The following is an 18,072-nucleotide window of genomic DNA, read 5'->3' on the forward strand; positions in this document are numbered from 1 at the left end:
GTCTTGCTGTTCCTGTTGAAGGGCTTGGAGTTCTTCGGTGGTCTTTTCTTCGTTGTGTTCTTCCACCAACTCCTCCACATCATCACCATCCAATTCCAAGCCCATTTGCTGGCCTAGACTAACAATTTCCTCAACAATAGGTGCATCATTTAGAGGCTCAAACCCCTCAAAGTCTAGTTCTCTCACACATTCAGGCCACAATTTTCTCCAGCCAGAAATCAGGGTTCTTTGAGTCACTTCTTGCCAGGCTTTGTCAACGAGTTTTAAAGCACTACAAATGTTAAAATGCTGTTTCCAGAACTCTTTTGAGAGTGAGGTTTGTGGCTTCAATCACTTCAAAACATTTCCGGAAAAGTGCCCTTTCATAAAGTTTCTTAAAATTCGCTATGATTTTCTGGTCCATAGGCTGAATTAGAGGAGTGGTGTTAGGAGGGAGGAATTTAACTGTGAGGAATTTATTGTATCTGGGCAACAAATCATCTTCCAAGCTTGGAGGATGAGCAGGAGCATTGTCGAGGAGAAGCACGGCTTTGAGTGGCAAATGTTTCTCCTGCAGATATTTTTCTATGGCAGGGCACAGCACTTCATTCACCCACTCCGAAAAAATAAGCCTAGTCACCCATGCTTTTTTATTAGCCTTCCACATCACACACAAATGGGTTTTCTGCACTTTATATTGTTTGAAAACCCTTGGATTTTCAGAATGATACACTAGCAAGGGTTTAATTTTCAAATCGCCACTCGCATTTGAACACAGCACAAGCGTAAACCTATCTTTCATAGGCTTGTGTCCGGGCAAGGATTTTTCCTCCTTGGTAATGTATGTCCTCTTAGGCATTCTTTTCCAAAACAGTCCTGTTTCGTCACAATTAAACACTTGTTGCGGTAGGTATCCCTCAGCCTCTGCAAACTCTTTAAATTCCTCAATAAATCGTCCAGCGGCTGGTTTGTCTGAGCTGGCTGCCTCCCCATGCCTTGTAACACTATGGATACCACTTCTTCTAAATTTTTCAAACCAGCCCCTGCTTGCCTTAAACTCTTTTGTATCTGCATCACTCGTTGCAGGGGTATTCTTTAGAAGGTCTTCGTGCAATACCCTGGTTTTCTCACAAATAATGACCTCCGAAACACTATCACCCCTTAACTCCTTGTCGTGTATCCAAATTAATAACAACTTTTCCACTTCTTCAGGTATTTGTGGTCTTTATTTCGTTATTGTTCTGACTCCTTTTGCCACTTTAGCACTCATAATCTCATTTTTCTTCTAAAGTATAGTGCATATTGTTGATGTGGCTTTGTTGTACTGCCTACAAAGTTCAACAACACGTGTACCATTCTCATGCTTCCGAATGATCTCTTGTTTCTCCTGTATTGTCATCCTCACATGGGCTTTCTGGCCTTTATCCTTACCACTGGCTTTCTTGGGACCCATGGTGAGATATATAATAACAAATTGTATAGTCAAATCACCAAAAAACCAACAAAACACTGAAAATCCGCGAGAAGAATTGATGTGGGGTAGTCACTGGGCGCGAGACAATGGTAAACTGAGGAGCAGAGGGGCAGAGGGGCGATGATCGCCAAACCACCACGCGCTGGGTCGGCCTGTACGTGTATCAACAAACTCGCGTCCCGAGGTAACCCTCACGTTCCGAGACATATTTTCCGAGGAAATCCTGCTTGTATTCCGAAAAACTCGCATACTGGGACACTCGCATTCCGAGGTACCACTGTATAATGAAACGCCATTTTCTGGGTGAGTCCCGGAGGCTCCCCGGAACTATCCATGCCTGATATGGATACCCCTAACTATTTTGCATCAGTCAATGTGGGTGGAGTTCTAGGCCTACTGGGGACCACAAGCCAGAACCTGGCCCCCTCACAGAAGCAGGAGTAATGGCCCATAGAAATGCACATGTGATTTGGAGCATTCTATATCTACCATTGACTGGGACAGGCACCCAGAAAGGTAAGCCCCACAAAACAAACCCCTATTCTGGTTAACAACGAAAAGCTTCAAACGAGTGAACAGAACTCCCCAAAAGAAAAACGTGCAAACAAGCATGACGTCACACGAGCCGCGCCGCATGTTTGCACAGCTCCCCCCTTCCCCGGGATGGGAAAGGGGAAGCCCCAGACCCTCGCTCCAGCGATCCTCACCCCAGTTCTGAGGCTGGATATCAAAAAATGAGAAAAACTGCCGACCGAAGAGAGGGAGGGTTGCCATGGAGTCTCCAGGACTCACCCAGAAAATGGCGTTTTATTACATTCAATGCTCGTTTTCTTGGGGGAGCCCCTTCGGCTTCCCAAGGCTATTTCACCAAAGACAAAACAAGAAAGAAGGGGACCTACCCGGGAGGCGGTCGGTGCTCCATTCCTCAACTCAAAGTCGAGACAATTGGCTGCAACCGCCGACCCAAAGCGACACAGACCCAACTGGGTCTGTGTCGCTTTGTCGCTGTGTCGCGTTCACGAGGTAGCGTGCAGTCAGGACCCTGTTCGACTGCCAAAAACCCCATGCCCGAATGTGAGCCCAAGACATATTGCCAAAGACGGCAGCAAGAGCAGCAAACTTACGAACATCATGGGCACGGGGATAGACCGCAGGCTGGCTAGACTTAATTACCCTGCGGACGACCTGAGAGACCCGAACCTGTGAACAGGGAAGAAGGGAAACCGGATCACAAAGCCCCAGCCGAGAGACGAAGCGTCCGTGAACACATCGAGCGAGAGCTCGGGTAGAAGACAAGGCACAGAACCCCGAAAAACCCAAGAGGAAGCCGGCCCATACAGGCCGGCTTCCGGCTGGCAGGAGGAGCCACCCAACGCCAGCAGCCGACACAAGGCCCCTGGGGGTGGAACCCAGCAATTGCAAGAGAGGTGAAAGGGATGTCCCTGAAGGAACCAGAACAGCCGACGAAGCCAAACCCGACCCGGTGGGTAGACCAACTTCGCAAAGTTCAGGCTCCCGCAGACCCCCTCAAGCAACCGCCAGGTGACCAGGGAGCCCCCCAGATACAAGTTCATGTGGGACCACAGCCGAAGGAGAGACACTTTGAGGAAGAAACAAGGAAGCAGTCCAAGAGTCGCACACAAGACCCAGCCAGGACCAAACCTGGAAGGGAACTAGATGGGACTTCCTCCAGTTCGCCAGGAACCCGAACCCGGCCAGCTGGGAAAGCACCAAATCCTTGGCGAGCAGACATGCGGACCGACTGGGAGCCCAAACCCGCCAATCGTCGAGGTATGCAAACACCCAAACACCTAACAGACACAGACGGGCCACCACGACCTGGGTAAGGCTAATGAACACGTGAGATGCCAGATTCGACCCGAATGGGAGACAACGAAAGCGGTAACACTGATGCCCCACAATAAAACCGAGTCAGTCCCGGAACCCTAGATGAACAGGGACATGCCAGTACGTGTCCTTGAAGTTCAGGGACACAATCCAAGCGCCAGGCTTCAACAGAAGCCGAACCTGGGACAGAGTGGTCATCCGAAATGTGGGGCAAGAAACCCAAGGGCTCAGACGGGACAAGTCCAAAATGAACTGCAGGTCCATACAGTCCTGTTTCGGAACTGGAAACAGGCGGGAAACCAATCTGAGAGACGTCATTGTTTCTATCTTGCCCAAGCACATCCACTCCAAGACTACCTGACAGAGCGCATGAGAGGAAGCCTGCCCCGTCAGCCCCGAACCCTCTGAAGGAGGAACCACCCAACACCACTGCAGGCCGAGAGAAACGACCCCGAAAGGCCCACAAATCATGAGACCAGGTGTGAGCGAACAAAGCATTCCCCCTCCCCACTGCCCCATCAAAGGGGCAAACTGTGAAAGGGCCGCTGCCCCTTACGAGAACCCGATCTGCATGCAGAGCGAACACTGCGCCAATCAGGCACAGTCAGGACCTCAGGCGGCACCGGCACCGAACCCGACACCTGTGGCCGACCCCGACGAACGGAACCGCGAGCCCTGGCATAACCCCGCCGGGAAGGAACCACCCAGTTCCCCAGAGAACCAACAATTCAGATACAGGGCAGCAAGTGGAAGAAGCCGCCTGAATATAACGCTCAACTGCAGAGGCCTCAAAAAGCAAAGGCAAAGCGGGGCAGCTCGGGGCATCCAGGGAAGTGACAGCCCGAGCACGTTGCAATAACCTAAGCCTATCCTGCAACGCTCATGCAGCCTGCTCCCAAAGAAAATCATACTCAGATTGGGTGAATTGAATCACAAACAAGCAAAAAAATTCGCAACACTCGGGGTCAAATGTGTCAGCCATGGGTTCAGACAGGACAAGTCCAGAATGAACCAGAGGTCCAGGCAGTCCCATTTTTGGACCAGAAACAGGTAGGAAACCTACCTGAGGGACACTGTCAGTTCGACCACGCCCAAGTGAACCCACTCCGAGATTACCCGACAGAGGGGTGGATACCAAATCCAACTCGTATGCGGAGGGAGCAAAAGAGAACCCCTCTCCTTGTAACGCCAAACCCCGCTCGATGGACAGAAAAACCCAGGCGGGGTCCAATGGGGCCCAAGGCCCCCCAAGCCAACCCCTCCCCAACCCCAAGAACCTCATCCTGAGGACCCGGGGCCGAACCGACCTCCAAACCCACCACCTCCAAAGAAAAGGCAGGAGCTGCCGAAAAAGCAGGAACAAAGGGGGCCCACTGGCTAGACCCAGAAGCTCCAGCAGAAGGACCAGACTCGAATGCCTCCGCAGCAACCCTAGAAGGGGACACTCCTGAGACCACCCGAGTCTCAACACCAACTAGACCCTGCCCCGACTCCGAAACCCTCAGACGCTTCGGAGTCGGAAGCAAGGGGGCAGGGATTGAACGAACTACAGACAGGGAAGGACTAGGAGGAGCGGACGAAACCAGAGCCGAAGCGACTCCCACCCCTAAGTCCGGGTCCCTATAACCAAAACGGGTCAGTCTCGGGGCATCGGGGCCTTAACCAACCGAGCGTGTTGCAGCAACCTAAATCTAGAATGCAATGCCTTAGCTGCCTGCACCCACATATCATAACAAGAGCTTGGATGAATTGGAGTACGAACAGACAACACACGTCGCACGACTCCGGGTCAAAACAATCACCAACCCAATAGGCAGCATGGCGGAGGCAAAAGTGGCGAGTGTCACCCTGAGGCAAGGGGAACAGAGCAACCTTCAAATTCGCAAGATGCGAGAGGGGACTCAGGGGTCACATCCATCGGATCACGTAGGGAAACCCCCTGGGGTTTCCCAGGGTCCTAAGCCTTGGTAACATGCTAAGGGAAGCCCAGGCACGGTACTGCGAACCAGCGCCCAAGTCTATCAACAAAACTCCTAAAGCTGAACCCCCGGGATGTGTCCACTCACAGGGGCCAAGCGGGTAGGACCACCCACACAAAGGGAGAGATAAAGACACCCCAAGAACAGCGATGGGGACGACAACAGCAGACTCCCCCACCAGCCAGAAAACAAAAACAAAAGAAAAACCCCGCAAGAGGACAGCGTACCACGGCGTAACAGAGCCAGCCGCTGTTAATGGTGAAAACTAGCTGTGCAGTACCCTGTGCCCCGCCAGTGATGAAAATTACCCCTACCCAGAGACAAACAAGGGTAAGAAAAAAACCCAGCTGACTCCAAAAGCGGCCAAATACCGAGCAGTAAGCGGCACAACAGAGGTAGATCCTGAGGTGACTTGTGGAAGGTGGCCTCAAGCCCCAAGGGCAGTACTTACAGGGCACCTAGGGAAGGAGACCCTAAGCGCATGCAGCCCGAGTACCGTGGAATATCACTCCTGGCTCACACACCACCTGAAGGGACAGCCCACACCACAAGGCACAGAGCTGCAACAGAAAAACTGGAGCCAGAGGCATGACTGCACCAGACTTCCATCAGCCATGAGCCATCAGTTGGGTCGCCGATGGATGAGTCTGGGGCTTCCCCTTCCCGGGGAGGGGGGGGGGTTGCGCGGACAGTGGTGCGGCGACATGATGACATCATGCTAGTTTGCTAATTTTCTGTCCACCTGTTCGGCTTTCGATCACAATAATTTTACCAGAATAGGGGTTTGTTTTGGGGCGCCTACCTTTCTGGGTGCCTGTCCTGGTCGATGGCAGACATAGAATGCTCCCAACCACAGGGAGTCTCTATAAGCCATTGCTCCTCGTGCCTCTCTAGAGGAGGGGGGGGGCAGGTTCTGGCTCGTGGTCCCTGGTAGGCAGAACTCCATACATTGACTAATGCCAGACAGATATTCATATCCATCCAACCTGGATAGCTCCGAGGAGCCGACGGGGCACTCCCCAGAAAACAGAGGCTAGCTGACTTTCTAACCCCCCCCCCTAATACATCCCCCTCACCACTGATACACCCATTTATTATGCATTCTATATTTAGACTAAAGGAATATGATACATCGATATGTTACAAACCACTGAAATAAATTTTCTCTCCTAACTGTGTAAAAAGCATCAAGTGAGTATAGTATCGAGGCAAGTACGTGGTGCGGAGTCAGCAGACGCCATAACTGGTGGGTGGACAGGTCTCCACTCACACTCTCCCCTTTCCTGATGCCTTTCCACTCCCACCAACAATACGTCCCTCCCTCACCACTGACGCCATAACGATATGTTACAAACAACTGAAATGGTAACATTTTCTCAGCTAATTTGGCGAAAATCAGATAGTGGGTGAACTATTGAGGTGGAAGCATGGAGGGGCCAGCCACGTATTGCCAACTAGCTGATAACTGATAACCAGAGCTCACCCACTGACCCTACCTGCCTCCACTGACAACACCTGCCACCACCTGCCTCCCCTGACACCACCTGCCACCACCTGCCTCCACTGACAACACCTGACACCACCTGCCTCCCCTGACACCACCTGCCACCACCTGCCTCCACTGACAACACCTGACACCACCTGCCTCCCCTGACACCACCAGCCACCACCTGCCTCCCCTGACACTACCTGCCTCCACTGACAACACCTGACACCACCTGCCTCCCCTGACACCACCTGCCTCCCCTGACACTACCTGCCTCCACTGACAACACCTGACAACACCTGCCTCCCCTGACAACACCTTCCTCCCTGACACCACCTGCCTCCCCTCCACTGCCACCACCTGCCTCCCCTCCACTGCCACCACCTGCCTTCCCCCTGACACCACCTGGCTCCCCCTGACACCACCTGCCTCGCCTGACAAAACCTGACACCACCTGCCTCCCCTGACACCACCTGCCTCCCCTGACACCACCTACCTCACCTGACACCACCTGCCACCCCTGACACCACCTGCCTCCCCTGACACCACCTGCCTCCCCTCTACTGACACCATCTGACAACACCTTCCTCCCTGACACCACCTGCCTCCCCTCCACTGCCACCACCTGCCTCCCCTGATACCACCTGCCTTCCCCCTGACACCACCTGGCTCCTCCTGACACCACCTGCCTCGCCTGACAAAACCTGACACCACCTGCCTCCCCTGACACCACCTGCCTCCCCTGACAACATCTGACACCACCTGCCACCACCTACCTCCCCTGATGCCACCTGCCTCCCCTGATACCACCTGTCTCCCCTGACACCACCTGACACCACCTGCCTCCCCTGACAACTTCCACCACTGACACCACCAGGTCTTCTCTGACAACCCCTAATGAGAATAACTTCCACCACCTGCCTCCTGACACTAAACCCCCAACTACTGACACCACTTGACCCCAGACTCCAACCCTCACCAATGATGCAACCTGCCTCCCCAACACCACTTTATCATCCTTCAACCATTTCAAAAACAGTCTCCGTGGTGTAGTGGTAAGACACTCGCCTGGCGTTCCGCGAGCGCTATGCCATGGGTTCGTATCCTGGCCGGGGAGGTTTTACTGGGCGCAAATCCTTAACTGTAGCCTCTGTTTAACTCAACAGTAAAATGTGTACTTGGTTGTAACAACGATTCTTCGCGGCGGGGATCGTATTCCAGGGACCTGCCCGAAACGCTACGCGTACTAGTGGCTGTACAAGAATGTAACAACTCTTGTATATATCTCAAAAAAAAAAAAAAAAAAAAAAAAAAAAAAAAAAAAAATTCTCACTGGAAACAATGGGTAAGCAAAATATAATACTCTACAACTGTTTACACTTTGGTGAATCATAGTTGATGACAGTGGCTGTCATCAACTATGACAGTTCGGTCTCGGTGATCGCTTGGACGAATAATCCTCGCTTAATCAAACATTTGTATGTTCCACTGAACATTTAGTACCGAATTCAATTTGTTCGGATCTTCTGGGAATTCGCTAGAGCAGGGTTCGTTAGAGTTAGAGTGAGGATGCACTGTTTATAGTATTATGCACTGATACAGTTTCTTATGGAAGGGGCTCCGATCCCTTCACTGCTAACAGGGCGCTGGGAGGGCGGCTTGCTCTGTTGGCCCGCGCTTGGCCCTGCAGTTCGTGGGCGTTTTTTGGTTGTCTTCCGGCTTCTGGTGGGCTTCCGGCCCACTCACTTTCAGGGCTGGCAGGGTGGGCTTCTTCCCCTGCGCTTCGTCATGTCATCTTGGTGTGGGTGCGCTTGGACGTGGTCGATCCGCCCCATCCTTCCAGGGTTCCCACCTGTTCCAATGCCGACACGGGACTTTGCGGATCTGCGGTTCTTCTGGACTTGTTCAGTCTGTGTCCTGGATTCTTTGCCCCTCTTCAGATGACTGTTGTCTCTAGTCCGCTTCTGTTGGGGATGGGTGCCTGGATGGTGTCCCCAGGACCTCCGGGTCACTTCTTGGCATGTTTCTCTCCGGGGTTCCAGAACGGGTACAGTTGGTGGTGGGGGCTTCAGGCTTGCCGCTTTTGTTGCCTTCCCTAGCTTGTTATTGGCACCTTGTGCATTTACAATCTTTACCGGATCTTGGTGACCTGTCTGTGTCTGCTTGGGATTCGTTTTCTGGCCTACCTCGACGACTGGCTGGTGTGGGCTCCCAGTCGGTCCACTTGTCTGCTCACCAGGGGTGTGGTTCTTTCCAGCTCGCCGGGTTCGGGTTCCTGGTGAACTGGAGGACATTCCATCTGGTTTCAAGACGGCTCGGACTTCTTTCGGACTCTTGGACCGCTTCTTTGCCTCCCTCCAGAGGCGTTGTTGCGTTTGCGATCCTGCCTTCGGCTGTTACTGAGGGGGTCCCGGGTCCCTGGGCAGTTGCTCGAGCAGTTGTGCGGGAATCTGAACTTCGCCATGCTGGTCTACCCGCCGGATCAGGTTTGGCTTCGGCGTCTGTTTTGGTTCCTACAGGGACTACAGAGGCCCCTTCTGCCTCTCTCGCGATTGTTGGGTTCGTCCTCCGGGAGCCTTGTGTCGGTGCTGCGTCACCGGCTTCCTCTTCAGGATTTTCAGGGTTCAGTGTTTTGGCGCTTCCTCGAGCCTTCGCTCGATGTGTTCACGGACGGGTCGTCTCTCGGCTGGGGCTTTGTGACCAGTGGTCACCAGGTCGGTTGGGGACGGTGGGGTTCGTCCTTCCATCACAGCATGGTTCGGGAGCTCGCAGCAGTCTGATTTGCGCATCGGAGAGTTCAGGTCACTCGGGGTTCTACCATTTGGCTCCATTCGGACTGTTCTCCGGTGGTTCATTGTTGGAACCACAGGGGGTTCTCTTCGATCCTTACCTCTTTGGGGTTGGTCCCTTTGAGTGGCTTATCTGCTGGTTTCTCGGGGTTTGTGCGCTCCGTGCGGTTCGTGTCTGGGGAGTGTCCAATGTCCTGGCGGACAGCCTGTCTCAGTTCATTCCTCTGTTCACAGAATGGCCGGTCATCGCCACCTCATTTCGTTGGCTCTGCCGGCCGTACGGACTCCCGGACATGGACATCTTTGCGTCGGTGTGGTCTTGGCATCTCCCATTCTATGTGACGCCTTTCCCCGCCTGTGATGCGTTCATGGTAGATGATATTCGGCAGGACTGGTCGAGGTGGAGTTACCTGTACCTCTGTCCCCGGTCCAGCTGTTGTTTCGGGTTCTGGCTTGGTTGGAGTCCTTCCCAGGGAGAGTAGTCCTTGTGACCCCTTGGTGGCCAGCCTAGCCTTGTTTTCAGGCACTGCTCGGTGTCCGAACCCGGGGCGTTTCTCGTGGCTCTGTCTCTTTTGGCAGGTCGGACCAGTCCGGTAAATGGTTGGTTCAGCCTTCTCCTCTGCTCTTCGCGTCTGGTCTTTTTAAAGCGGGTGTATCATCATCTCAATGGTGATCAGGTGGCTTCGTTGATGGTGTCCCACCTGCAAGCTTCATCTCAGCGACCGTATGAAGTTTCCTGGTGTTTCTTTTCACCATTTTCTTGCTCTTCGTAGGTTGTCTTCTCTTTCGGATTGGGTTGTCTCGTCCTTTCTTGTTTTTTTCAGGACCTTCATTTAATGCTTCTTACTGTTGCCTCATATCGTGTGGCGCTGGTGGAGCTGCTCCAGCTTGCATTCGGGGTGAACGTCACATCCGCCCCGTTCCGTACGCTTTCTCATGCTTTGTTTCACCTCCGGTCTGCTCATGCACAGCCTGAGCCATCCTGGTCCTTGGTCAGGGTGCTCTTTTATCTTTCATTTCCTTGGTTTGTGGTGGCCCTTTCAGTTTAAAGATTGTTTTTCCAAGGCCATGTTTTTGTTGGCATTGGTCTCTGGGGGTTGGGTCGGGGAGCGTCCTGCTCTCCTCCGGCGCAGAGGTTTCTGCTCTTTTGGTCCTGGTGCTAGATTTACACGTTTGCAGCCTTCTCCGTCTTTTCTGGCAAAGAACAAGACGGCTGCTTTCCGGAGGAGTCCTTGGGTTATTGATGCTTGGGTGGTTCGGGGGGTGCATTATGTATAGTGTCCGGTTGCGGCTCTTCGCCGTTACCTGCGTGCCTCGGCTGTGGTGGCTGTGGATGCGCTTTGGATTGATCCGGTTTCCCTCGTTCCCTGTTCCAGGGCTCGGGTCTTCCAAGCCATCCGCAGGCTTATTAAGTGTAGCCAGCCTGCAGTTTATCCTCGCACCTGTGAAGTTCGGACGTTTGCAGCTTTGACTGCCATGTTTGTTATCATGTCTTGGCCTCATATTCGGGTGCAGGGATTTTGGAGGTTGCACAGGGTCTAGGCTGCCCGTTTTTTGGTGAGTGTGTCTGCTCCAGAGCGTTCTTGTGTTGCTTTGGGTCACAGGTCGCAGCCTGTTGTCTTAACTTTACATTGAGAAGTTTTGAGGCATCCACCTCCCGGGTCAGTCCCTCTTTTCCTTCTCTTTCGGTATGAAGCTCCATGGAGTCGTAGAGGCTCCCCTCAGAAAACCAGCGTTGAATGTAATGAAACGCCATTTTCTGGCTGAGCTTCGGAGGCTCCCTGGCAACCCTCCCTCCCACCGGTCGGTGTTTTTTTCGCGTGGTTGAAGCTTAGCTTCCAAACTAAAGTGCTATGCAGCCGACGCGGTGAGGTCCGGGGCCCCTCTCTCCCCCTCTCGGGGAGGGGAGGGCTGCATGGACAAGCGGCATAGCAGTAGTGTGTTACATTTGCTTGTTTCCTTGGGATTGTAGGGAGTTCTACCTCTCTTCGGTTTTTGTTGTTAAGTTTCTTACCATGTGGGGTTTATTTTGTTATGCCTACCTTTCTGGGTGCCTAAGCCCAGTCAATGGCAGATAAGGAAAAAGCCCCAACCACAGGGGGGGTTTTCCAGGGCCATTGCTCCCTGAAACCTCTCTGAAGGTTCTGGCGCTGGTCCCTGGTAGGTCTGAACTCCATAGCTAATGTCCCGGCCTAATATAAAATACATTAGCCCGATAAGCTCCAGGGAGCCTCTAGGGCTCACCCAGAAAAGGGCATTTCATTACATTCAACGCTGGTTTTTTATAGCTCTTATTATCGTAATAATATTGCTAAGCTAAGCATATAACCCAAAATATATAATTTGATGTAAATCCAATATTTGAGAGAAATTTATGTTACTCGATCTGGCTTAAACACTAGCCTATTGTAGGGTGTACAGACATAGTCTGCATTCATACAGTAGGCACCCAGTGCCATTAGCTTTGTCTGTGAGTGACCTGTTTGTCCACCGGTGGACGAATAATCATGGAATTTAACATTTTTTGAGTACGGCTGTATTGTTATACGACAAGATGTCTCAGGGGCTTGCCAATAGTGCCTTATCAGTGCCAAAAATGAGTCAATATTTTGCAAGAACTAGTAGCAGAAAATCAACCAGCACAGCTGTACCCAGCACGAGCACAACCAGACCCAGAACGAACACACCTGTACGCAGCACAAGCACAGCCGTACCCAGCACGAGCTCAGCCACAGGGAGCCGGTCGGCCGAGCGAACAGCACACTGGACTTGTGATCCTGTGGTCCCGGGTTCGATTTCGGGCGCCGGCGAGAAACAATGGGCAGAGTAATTACCTAAGTGTAATTACCTAGGTGTAGTTACAGGATGAGAGCTACGCTCGTGGTGTCCAGTCTTCCCAACACTCTTTGTCATATAACGCTTTGAAACTACTGACGGTCTTGGCCTCCACCACTTTCTCACTTAACTTGTTACAACCGTCTACCACTCTATTTGCGAAGGTGAATTTTCTTATATTTCTTTGGCATCTGTGTTTAGCTAGTTTAAATCTATGACCTCTTGTTCTTGAAGTGCCAGGTCTCAAGAAATCTTCCCTGTCGATTTTATCAATTCCTGTTACTATTTTGTATGTAGTGATCATATCACCTCTTTTTCTTCTGTCTTCTAGTTTTGGCATGTTTAATGCTTCTAACCTCTCCTCGTAGCTCTTACCCTTCAGTTCTGGGAGCCACTTAGTAGCATGTCTTTGCACCTTTTCCAGTTTGTTGATGTGCTTCTTAAGATATGGGCACCACACAACAGCTGCATATTCTAGCTTTGGCCTAACAAAAGTCATGAACAATTTCTTTAGTATATCGCCATCCATGTACAGTATTTAAATGCAATTCTGAAGTTAGAAAGCATAGCATAGGCTCCTTGCACAATATTCTTTATGTGGTCCTCAGGTGATAGTTTTCTATCTAGAACCACCCCTAGATCTCTTTCTTTATCAGAATTCTTTAAAGATTTCTCACATAATATATAGGTTGTGTGGGGTCTATGTTCCCCTATTCCACATTCCATAACATGACATTTATTAACATTAAATTCCATTTGCCAAGTGGTGCTCCATCTACTTATTTTGTCCAGGTCTTCTTGAAGGGCATGACAATCATCTAAATTTCTTATCCTTCCTATTATCTTAGCATCATCAGCAAACATGTTCATATAATTCTGTATACCAACTGGTAGATCATTTATGTACACAATAAACATCACTGGTGCAAGAACTGAACCCTGTGGTACTCCACTTGTGACATTTCTCCATTCCGATACATTGCCTCTGATTACTGCCCTCATTTTTCTATCAGTCAGAAAAATTTTCATCCATGATAGAAGCTTACCTGTCACCCCTCCAATATTTTCCAGTTTCCAACCTTTTATGTGGAACTCTGTCGAAAGCCTTTTTTAGGTCCAGATAGATGCAGTCAACCCAACCATCTCTTTCCTGTAATATCTCTGTGGGTCGATCATAGGAGTTTCTTTCACCCTATGCCCCTGTTACCTAACAGTAAATAGGTACCTGGGTGTTAGTCAGATGTCACAGGCTGCTTCCTGGGGGTGGAGGCCTGGTCGAGGACCGGGCCGCGGGGACACTAAAGCCCCGAAATCATCTCAAGACGAGCACAGCCGTACCTAACACGAGCACAGCCATACCCAACACCAGTACAACAGCAGCCAGCACCAGCAAAGCTGATGCAAACATCTAAAAACATCGTGTGTGGAGTGTACAGTTAGAATAAGTGTTTAATTTAAGTACATAGTGTTAGTGTTAAAATTAAGGTTGCAGTACAGTAATTTTAGTGTAAAATAGTTTTCATAAACTGTATTGTAGTACTCAACATACAGCAGAACAACTTATCAATACAATGCTAATGGCATAATACACTACAGTACATATTTACTGTACAGCATTCACAACTCCATGAGAATTTAAGATGGGCATAACTCCAACAATAATGTATATAACAACTGTAACACAGTATTTTTTAGAAGAGTAGTAATATATAGGTACAGTATATAATATGATAATGTATTTTTATTGTTTACAAGAAAAAAAAAGACACTGATGCAAATGCCTCTTGAAGGTCACCCTCTTTCAACGAATCCAACCCTGCAATGAACAGGGGTTGGTCCCATATAGTTCACTGAATCGAGGTTGTACCGTAATATACATATACACACTCATAGAAAGACATACATATATAGTAGATGGGAACAGATATACACATAGACAAAAGTAGATATACTATACATACAAAGATACACAAAACATAAATAGATATACAGTATACACAAGTAGAAATAGTCACAGAAAAGGTATACAGATGCAAATACAGTAAGAAAGTAGGGAGAAAAATGGTCAGACAGACAGAAGTATGGAGACAAAAAAGACAGACAGATGGGGAGGGAGGAAGGCAGAAATTGCAAAAGCATAAAATAAATTCTGGATGAGTGAAGAATATATTTGAGTGAAGGTACTCAAGAAAGTTGAGATATCAGAAGATCTATACCAAAGCACTGGAATATTTATGCATGAATTAAAATAAATAAATCTAATAAACACAGCCTGAATGTACCTCCCTGTCACAAATAAGATTCATCATAATACAAGCACAGAGAATTATATCTTAAATTATAATTTATGGAATTACAAGTTGACTACTACACATACTTGAGGAGTGAGACCCTCTCTGAAGAGGAAGTCATGATTGATGTCTGTAACTGAAGAACTGTCATACACAAAACTTGCTTCCTGAAAAATATATAGCATTATGAAAATATGAAGTTATAAATTAAATTACGCAACTCTAAACTTACAAATGCCTACCATCATTAGCAGAAATGACAAATTACTCATACGAAATACAATACTATATTATTAAACTACTTTTCTGAAGAAGCATTTTGTTTCCAGTTTGGAAGTTAAGTAACTTCTTTAGTGCGTATTATAATCGAAGTGCACATGAATATGTACAGTATCGTGTATGTACAGTGTACAAGATCACCTACAGTATTTTATTACTTGTTTAGATTTACTAGAAGAACTATATCCAAAGTGGAAACATCATATATACTGTAGAAATTCACTAATCTGGACTATGTGGAAGGACCTCTTGCCGAATGAGCCCATATTCAAGATCAAAGGACGTTTCACCACCGAAGTCCAAAAGTGAACAGTTCCAAAAGATTTTGTACAGTATCACAGACATAATTTGAACTGCCACACACTATAATTAGTGTGTGGGGCTTAAGTGGGTGGTTAGCTGCCTGGCTGGTAGGTAGACAGGGCAAGTGGGTGAGTGGCAAGTGGCAGACACGTGGGTGAGTGGCAAGTGGCAGACACGTGGGTGAGTGGGCAGGCTGGATGGGTGGATGGCAGGCAGATGTGCTTGGTGGTTGGCAGGTGAGTAGGCGGGTAGGTTTGGGCAGATGTGGGCAGGCTTGGGCAGGCAGGTGGGTGGGTGGATGGATGGCAGGCAGATGTGCTTGGTGGTTGGCAGGTGAGTGGGCAGGCAGGTGGGTAGGTGGATTGGGGGGGTCAGATGGGTGGGTAGGCAAATTTGGATGAGTGGGTAAGCAGTCAGGCATGTGACCACACATAGGCAGGAGGTGGGTGACTCTCCCTACCCATACCTCCCCCCACCCTTCTCCACTCATCACTCTCCTAACCCATGTCACAAGTGATGACAACATACCCACTCACTTCCTGTATGATATACAATGACACCATAATATGTGCCTTGTGTTTAACCCCATTTTATTTTCTTGTAAATATTTAAATGAATAAATAGCCAACCAATTACTTTTCAAATATTTTGGTGTGGTTTTAATATTTGTAACTAACTCTCCACGGCAAAAAGAAAAAACCAACGTTGAATGTAATGAAACGCCATTTTCTGGGTGAGCCCTGGAGGCTCCCTGGAGCTTATCGGGTTAATGTATGTTATATTAGACATTAGCTAGAAAAAAGCTAGAAAAGGAGGAAGAAAGCTATTTTCTATAATCAATGAACCTCAAGAGGTGTGCAACAATTCTTCAGTTTTGTTTAATTTTTTATTTATTATTGACACAACTACAGTACTAAAATATGAGAATAAGGCTGGATAACACAAAATAATAAAGAAAATACTTGCTCGGAAAACTTGCTAAGGATTATATTCTTTACTAACCTGAAGATTCCAAAAATGTGTACCAACAAAGTTCGCATAATGCCCAACTTGTAGGGTGATCAATTCACGAACTGCCTGTGCCATTCTGTTTGTTTAGTTTGAATTCTATGAGTAAATTCTTGCTTCATTCCCTCTTAGCATGTAGTTCAACACATATCCTGAAATTTAATGTCATCAGATACTGAACAAAACAAATGACAATTTTTGGTAATAATACTGAACAATTTAAAATTCATGATGGTATCAGTGTCAATAAATAAACAGGCTTCATGCTTGTGAAAAGCACATTATTCTACCATTTCCATAAGTTACCTATCTTGAATACCTTGAATACTCATAATTTACAATAAGACAAGCAATATGTATGGTACCAGCACCACAAGGTCTACAGCATTAACCACCGTGCTGCGCATGAAATAAAGTGTTCCCAAAAAATTATTTTTCTTTGTAAAATGATAAATTTCCTTCCCTGAACATATCTACGTAAAAATAAATATCAAATTCCACTTACTTTGGCTGTGGGGATGTGGACAAGGTGCGCTGTGACGTCATCAGGGCCTGGTCACCCGTGCGTGAATCACCCAGACACGGTCGCGCGGGGCATTCAAGCACCAGGTGTTGCCACAAATATATTTTCAATTATTTGTTTTATGTATTTCCAATGCGGTTTTATTTTTTGTTTTTGTCATATATGATGCATATTTGTGTCCTTTACAATATGTATACAATAGAACGTTCATAATGTTCCATGGAACTGTGATACATGTGTCAGTATTGTGTCCACAATAAATGCTTATTGTCGCAATATTACCTGTTAAATATTCACTAAAATTGCAATATGTACAGTTTCCCACACTATTTACACAGTAACACACTGTAAAACACACTCAGTGCTTCGAAACTGAGTAATAATCAACGAAGTAGTCCATTATACACAGTGCGACGTCGCTCTCAGTGCACCAGGTACAGATAAATTTTCACTTCCTGTTTCTTCATTCTGTGTGCTTGCAAATAACACACTCACATAGACCCTTGGCTTTAGTACTTGTAGGTTGTATGTAGCCAAGCTTGTAAAGCATAAGGTAGTATTGAAAAGATTATAGGAAAAGATCAATTTGTAAGGTAGTCTTGAAAAGATTGCTTTGTATGGTCCCACACAAGAAGATATTCAGCTTGCCTCAAAGAGTGTCCATCAGTCAGAAAGAGATTCAGCTAGCCTCAAAGAGTGTCTGTCAGTTAGGAAGAGATTCAGGTATTCTTGAAAATATCCATGGGAAAACACCACCATGGAAGCCGCTAACACTGTTCATCTATGCTACGTGTATCAGATGCATCACTGAACGCAGAAAACGATTCACCTATGTATCATCTAAATAAATTGGAGATAGCATAGGATTGCAAGGGTGACGCTCAGAGCTACAACTGGATACGCTTGCTGTATCGTCCTCATAGGTGCTGTATCACTTGCATCTGACCTTTGTGTTAGGTCCTTATTGTGCCTAGCTTCACCAATATTATGACCCTTATGTTCTTCAAACAATAAGGTTTGAATTTCACCGACAGAGCGTTATCTTTCAACACCGCGGACAGGCGTTTGGAAGCCAGAGGCGCGTGCGCCACCCACGGTTGCTCATTCAGTACAAACCCAGCCAGCAGCCCTAGGGCATTCTGAGAATTTTTTCCAAGATGGCTGCCTCTCACTGGAGTTCCTAAGAGTCCATTTCGTACACAACCAACCTTGTACACATTTAGAATTGGTACCAAAAAATCAAAGAGTTTTCTCGGTTGGCGCAGTTTCCCGCCAACC

At 48.3% G+C, this 18,072-nt stretch overlaps 1 protein-coding gene across 3 annotated transcripts in view; it reads right to left on the reverse strand.

Moving 5' to 3' along the window:
* mst (misato mitochondrial distribution and morphology regulator) overlaps positions 1-18,072 on the reverse strand; it is a 99,346-nt gene that overhangs the window by 55,899 nt on the left and 25,375 nt on the right. For all 3 annotated transcript variants that reach the window (XM_045738453.2, XM_045738452.2, XM_045738454.2), the window contains exons 2-3: positions 16,266-16,423; positions 14,768-14,848 (exon numbers count right to left, since the gene is read on the reverse strand). In XM_045738453.2, coding sequence (XP_045594409.2) covers positions 14,768-14,848; positions 16,266-16,349 — 165 coding nt within the window. In that variant the 5' untranslated portion in view covers positions 16,350-16,423. The remainder of the gene's footprint in view (positions 1-14,767; positions 14,849-16,265; positions 16,424-18,072) is intronic.

The sequence above is a fragment of the Procambarus clarkii genome, chromosome 43, assembly GCF_040958095.1.
Source record: "Procambarus clarkii isolate CNS0578487 chromosome 43, FALCON_Pclarkii_2.0, whole genome shotgun sequence".
Classification (NCBI taxonomy): domain Eukaryota; kingdom Metazoa; phylum Arthropoda; class Malacostraca; order Decapoda; family Cambaridae; genus Procambarus; species Procambarus clarkii.